General features: G+C 48.4%; 1 protein-coding gene across 2 annotated transcripts in view; it reads left to right on the forward strand.

Moving 5' to 3' along the window:
- TTYH1 (tweety family member 1) overlaps window positions 1-5,141 on the forward strand; it is an 80,341-nt gene extending 75,200 nt beyond the window's left edge. Inside the window, exons 13-14 of one of the 2 annotated variants that reach the window (XM_063137835.1) lie at window positions 2,267-2,345; window positions 4,180-5,141. In XM_063137835.1, the coding sequence (XP_062993905.1) occupies window positions 2,267-2,345; window positions 4,180-4,260 (160 nt within the window). In that variant the 3' untranslated portion in view covers window positions 4,261-5,141. The remainder of the gene's footprint in view (window positions 1-2,266; window positions 2,346-4,179) is intronic. The other variant, XM_063137836.1, reaches the window with a different exon arrangement.
- The last annotated feature ends 1,283 nt before the right edge of the window (window positions 5,142-6,424 follow it).

Raw genomic sequence — 6,424 nt, forward strand, 5'->3', positions numbered from 1 at the left:
TAAGAAATAAAGACGGGAGAAGACAGGAAGGGTAGGAATGGAACACATCATCTGGAGCCCCTGTAAAATTCCATGAACGAGGCAATGGCATCATGAAAGCCTTGTCTGGGAGCACCCATCGTTTGAAGCAGGCCGCCAATTTTAATTCAGAATAACCCCCTTATGCTTCAGGTATCAGAGCTTTGAGGTGGAGCAGGGAAATCTATCTGGGTTAACCAGTCTGGAAAAAGATGCGATAGATTCATTAGCATCCAGTAGCAATTTCGGAATCTGACCTGGCTTCATGAGACTAAGAGAAAGGGGCTTGTATTGCCTGAAGAAAGCCTGAACCAGATTAGTGAAGGAGCAGGAGGAAGAACAGTATATTTATTTTATATATTACATTCTAATCCAGGGGTGTTGAACCTCAGGCCCACGGGCCAAATCTGCAATCCCATGTGCCTGCAGTTCCAATTTGGCCCACCGGGCTTCCCCTTGTGGCCACACCCCTTTTCTCCAACCACCAATAATTTGGTGGTTTCTGACTTTGGCACAGTTTTTCTTCTTCTTTCCCCATTCTAATAGATCGGAATTCCTCTCCAAGAGCTTAATTTCTGGCAGCGAGAGCTTTAAGATAAAAGATGCTGGCATTTTCGGTACGTCTGGAATTTTGGGGCCCACCCTCTTTTGCCTTCAGCTCCAGCCACCACTGGAACATGGCCGCCCAGAGATTCTCCGAAACTGAATTCGGCCCTTGGGCTGAAATGTTCAACAGCCCTGTTTTAATCCTAAGAGTTTTGGACAATCTATAGGATTCTTCCCATCCTCCCATTTATCCTCACAACACCCCTGTGAGGTAGGTTAGGCTAAGAAGCAATGATTGGCCCAAGGCCACCCACTAAGCTTCATGACTGAGTAGGGATCTTCTAGTCAAATACGTCTAATCCCTGTACTGCACATACTTCCTATTTGTGGGATTCTATCTGAACCCAAACCGGTATCCATTAAGCACCATTTTGGATTCCTTTTACTATCAGCATTGCCACCAGCCCCACTAATGCTGCTTCTTGTGAGGCAAGAAGAATTAATCCTTTTGTTTTCTTCACTAGTCTGTTTCTTTTGTGCTTCATTCACCCATTCCCACTCCCACCCTGTTCCCAAACCAATTAGTTTGTACCTGCTTCCATTCCTGTCCCTTATTTCTATACAGCAATATGGATCCAGGACTCGGGTCGGCCATCAGCCTATTGACCCCAGGATGAGACTTTTCCGCATCCTGTATCAGAGATGCTCTTCAGGAGATGACGCTGTACCCCTTTCTGATCCTGTTCATGTAGTCTCAGTTGCTGTTCATTTTCTCACACCAAGATTTCCAGTTTAGGGTCAATTTCTGGGACCCACCCACCCCAAATCAACAAATTATTTATTTATTTATTTATTTATTTCTCCTCCTCCCCTCCCCCCCTGCCCACTTTTGCAGTTTGATTTTTGTTTCTGCCCTGCCTCAAATTCTGGTGCAAGATTCAGACCAGAATGTGGCCCAAATGCTAATTCGAAGCGAGAACTGGTCTTAGCTTTAGCTTAGGCCTGGCTGATACAGTTACCTGGGCTGCGAATTCTCTTTGCATAGCGGAAGGACAGGCACAGCACCCCTATCCCATCACAGGCAGACACACAAAGTAATCTCCAATGCAAGAGCCTGATGCACTGTATAGCAAGATCTCCTTGATTGTCTCCTGACCCTTTTTTGGGAAGGAAGAATTGCACAAAACATGTCCAGTCACATAAGGAACCCTCACATCAAACGTGTGCCTTATATATGTGGTAAAGCAGTGGTTCTCAACCTGGGGCGCTCCAGATGTGTTGGACTGCATCTCCCAGAATGCCCCAGCCAGCAGAGCTGGCTGGGGCATTCTGGGAGTTGTAGTCCAACACATCTGGAGCGCCCCAGGTTGAGAAAGGCTGTGGTAAAGGGAGCCGTACATGCACTCTTTTACCGCCTAAAGATGAACCTCAGCCCCAGTGAGTGTATCGATCACGCCTTGGTAAACCTGGGATCCGTTATAGAGCTGATGGCTTCTGGTCTTTTAATTGAAATAATTATATATTTCAACTGCCACCTGAAGATCTCTCTCTGGAAGCCTGTGAATGACTGGCAGGGCAGAGGCTTCAAGTGTCTTGGGTGACATCTGAGGTGAATTGGCCTTTCCAGATCTGGGTTGTGGTTTGGAGAGTGGGGTGGGGGTGGGCGACTTGTCATCAGCTTCTTTGTCGCTGTCGCTTGCAGGAGTCAAAGCGCTTCGTACAGTGGCAGTCCTCGATTTGAGAGCGTCCCCCTCATCGACCGTCATTCCCCACCCCCTTCGGTAAGTTAGTAATGGGCTTGGAGCCCCCTGTTACATGGGGTCCGACTGTGGCACGGCAGCTATATACTCTGGTGCCACCGCTGTACGAGAACTCAACTGCATTTGTGTGGCCCTAGTTGGGCTGCAAAAACAACCAATATACCGGCGGTGTGACGCGTATGACACAGCACTACAGAACCAAACCAATGATCACCAATAGTACATCCAGTTTATACATGTCTAGATGGTTCTGATTCCTGACTGGTTACGGATCAGCTTATAAAAGATATTGTAGCATACTCTTATTTGTGACTGGAGCTGGTATTTTACACCGAAACGTTACACATTTTAAAATCGATCTATTTAAATCTATGAATTTATAAATTGGATGTGCCATTAGCGGTCATTTGTTTTGTTTTGTTTCGGAGTGCTGCAAAAACAGACGAGGGGTGTGTGTTTTTATTAGGAATCTTAATAAATCTAATCTTATATTAGCCATGAGAAGGTTGAGTTTTTAAAATACTGCCGATAAAGTAGACCTGGAAGGGCCCCAATACCCCTAATTATAACAGGCTGGATCGAAGAAAACGTCTACTTCATGGTTAATCAGCATTAAACCTATAAAGCGGGATGGTAGGGCAGCTTGGGATACTGCTAGCAAGCTGCACAGCCACAACCATGTGGCATGGAGTAGGCATGGCCGGGCACCTGGCTGAAGCTCCACCCTATAACAGAGGCCCACTGACAAGAGCCCCCTGGAGTAGCTCCTCTTCACCATGGCAACCTGTTGGTTCGCCTGCCCCTCGCTCTCTGTCCCAGGCAACAGTGCTGGTGAAAAATCAGAAGCAATAGAAGTCACTGGCTACTCACTCTCTGCCTCTCAAGGAAGCAAAAGGGAGCAGGGACGAGAAAGAGGTGGAGGAGGAGGAGTAGCAGTGTCCGCGTTTGTCGGCTACAAGTGGAGACTTACGGCCCTTGTTAGTGAGTGTGGAGGCTGAGCCAGGCAAACCACAGCAGGCTCCCTCAGCTTGAATGCCTGCAGAGTCCAGTGATGCTGCCCAGAGTCTCTGAGCAAAGCTCCTGGATGCAGGCGGAGTTCGGGGTCACGGTTCCAGGGGTCATGATTTGGCCGGGAGTCCAGACGCCTGAAAAGCTGGATACGCCGAACACTGAAGTGGCTGCATTGTTTTCAGCGCCTTCGCTGTGCTGCTCTGAGCCTGTTAAGTCTTAACCTGACACCAGGCGCCGGCCATTAGCCCTGTAGCTTCCATGCTCTGGCAGCCTGCAGGCGTTGATCCCTCACTCTCAGTAACCTGCATTCAGCCGGGGTCGGAGGAGCCTCGTGATCCCCTTCCTCATTCTCTGAGTCCATTAAAGGGGCTTCTGCCGGGTCTTGCCTGCTCTCTGAGAGCAAGCGCTCCTGTTCCACTGGGCCGCTAGTCCCCTCCCCGGGATCTGTTGGAGCTTGCTCTTCCCCTTCGTCCTCTGATGATGTGGGGGAGGCATGACAAGTAGCAACTACTGTCAGTGGAGGTGAGAAGGTAAACTCACTGAGGGAGGGGGGGTCCTCTGAGGGCGTCTTGCCCAAGCCTACTCCAAAACCTGGAACCGCCACTGAACTGGCAGCACTTGTTAGTAATATCCAAAGTTGGACTTGCATGATGGAGAAATGCTGTGGGTTGTGTTCTCATTCACAGCTTGCTCATTTCCCTCCACTCCCAGTCCTACTTAGCCGCCATATGCATTTGCCAGTGGACAGAGTCTGATGAAATAGATTCCTGTCTTCCTATTGCCATCGTGATGTACCTTTTGGATATATTAACTTTCCCACTCCTCTCTATATATCGTCCCATAGTATTCCCCCAGCATGCGAGCGTCTTACGTCGGTGCTAGCGAAGAAGTGGACCTCCCCTACCGGACCGGATTCCTGCCCTAGATGCACCCCAGAAGAACCCCCCCAACCCACATCCACACCATCCGACTAACACAGAGCAGACCCCCCCCCTGCCCACCTCTTATCGGAGCGCGGTTGACGCGAGCCCTATCACCATGTGCCCCCTGCCCCTTCGCCTGAATCTCGTCTTCACTCATTTCATTTGCCTGCCCTCCATAAGAAAGCAAAGGAAGAAGAGAGGGGGGAGGATAGCCCTTCTGGGATTTGTGGGACATTCGCAGAGGCAGGAGTGAGGAGTGAGAAAAGGCTAAGGAAAGGGGATCAGAGAAAAGAATGTAATAAAAAGTGGTGTGGCTGAGAGACAGGGCAAAGGTGAGCCAAGTAAGGGCTTTTCTACATGAGGAGTTCATCATGTCCTCGTCAGTCCATACTCATGGGTTTTTTAGATGATGTCATGACCCTCCAGTTTCGCTTCTTTGTCTAACTAGCAATTTCGGCAAGTTTTTGTACAGCAGGGAAAATGCAGCATTTAGTTGTAAAAGTGAAAGAAAGCGTGATTCGTCCTTGTGTATTTGCACTGTCCTGCTATGCTACAGTGCCACCTAGCGGTTATGTAGTGGAAAAGCAGGAAAGGAAATGCTCCTTGTGTAGCACTCAGATCTCAGTTCTGTGACGAAACCGAAATTAGATGCAGCCGATTAGCAGCAGATTAACAGCCTCGTGTAGAAAAGCTCTAAAAGGCAAAAGGGATGAATGAATACATGAATGAGAGAAGGAATGACAGAGACCAGCTGGCGATAGATAAAGAAATACAAATTTAGAGTGAGTGCATGGGGATTTATATAGAATCAAGTGTGTGCAAGAGCCAATGAATGAGTGAAAAGATGGAGGGAGTGAATGAGCGAAAGAAGGGATAGACTGAAAGAGCAGCTAAAGTCCCCCAACAGGAGACTCATCCCTGTTCCACGCTCTCACAATGGGCATACCAGAAAGGTGACGTACACCGCTGGGCCCCACAGGGAGATCCAAGGGAAGAGGGGAGTCCAGTAGGGGCCCGGAGCCACCCCTGCTCCCCACCAGCCTCCTTGCTCCTAATTAGAGCCCCCCCCAACACTAACAAAGCATTTGGAACTTGCCCAGTTTAAAATAAAAGGGAAACTTTATTTTATATGGTGTTTACCTTTCATTTTGTGTGTGAGTGTGTGGTCCTCGAAATACTTCTCAGGGACAATAGGGCGGGGCGGGAGAAACCTGCATAAATTCATGACCTCTCCGTTATTTAAATTCTGGAACCAAAGTTTGAAGATTTGCAATCTAAAATTCCAGTTGGGTTTTGAAACTTTCCTACTTGAAATTCCAGTCCTTGGTGGGCTTGGGTAATTTGAGTCTTAACACCTGGGGGCTGCCTATACCATGTCGGGTTGCTGCCGTGTTAAATAAAACCCCACACTTTCTCTGCTGTGGGGTGGCGGTGGCTAATCCCAACACAGAGGCTGGAGTGCTGGGCTGAAAACAACAGAATGAAATTTAATAGGGATAAATGACACCTAGGAAAAAGAAACCAAATGCACAGTTACAAGATGGGGGGGATACTTGGCTCAGCAATACTACAAATGAAAAGGATCTTGGAATTGTTGTAGATCACAAGCTGAATATGAGCCAACAGTGTGATGTAGCTGCAAAAAATGCAAATGCTATTTGGGGCTGCATTAATAGAAGTATAGCTTTGAAATGGCGCAAGGTACTGGTTCCCCTCTATTCGGCCCTGGTTAGGCCTCATCTTGAGTATTGCATCCAGTTCTGGACACCGCACTTCAAGAAGGATGCAGACAAGCTGGAGTATGTTCCGAGGAGGGCAACAAGGATGATCAGGAGTCTGGAAACAAAGCCCTGTGAGGAAAGACGGAAAGTACTGGGCATGTTTAGCTTGGAGAAGAGAAGACTGAGACTTGAAAGGTGGTCACACACAGGAGGGCCAGGATCTCTTCTCGATCCTCCCAGAGTGCAGGACAAGGAATAATGCGCTGAAGTTACAGGAAGCCAGATTCCAGCTGGATATCAGGAAAAACTTCCTGACTGTTAGAGCAGTACGACAATGGGACCAGTTACCTAGGGAGGTTGTGGCTCTCCCACACTAGAGGTGTTCAAGAGGCAGCTGGACAGCCATCTGTCAGGGATGCTTTGATTCCTGCATTGAGCAAGGGGT

This window comes from Elgaria multicarinata, chromosome 11, assembly GCF_023053635.1.
Source record: "Elgaria multicarinata webbii isolate HBS135686 ecotype San Diego chromosome 11, rElgMul1.1.pri, whole genome shotgun sequence".
Taxonomy (NCBI): domain Eukaryota; kingdom Metazoa; phylum Chordata; class Lepidosauria; order Squamata; family Anguidae; genus Elgaria; species Elgaria multicarinata.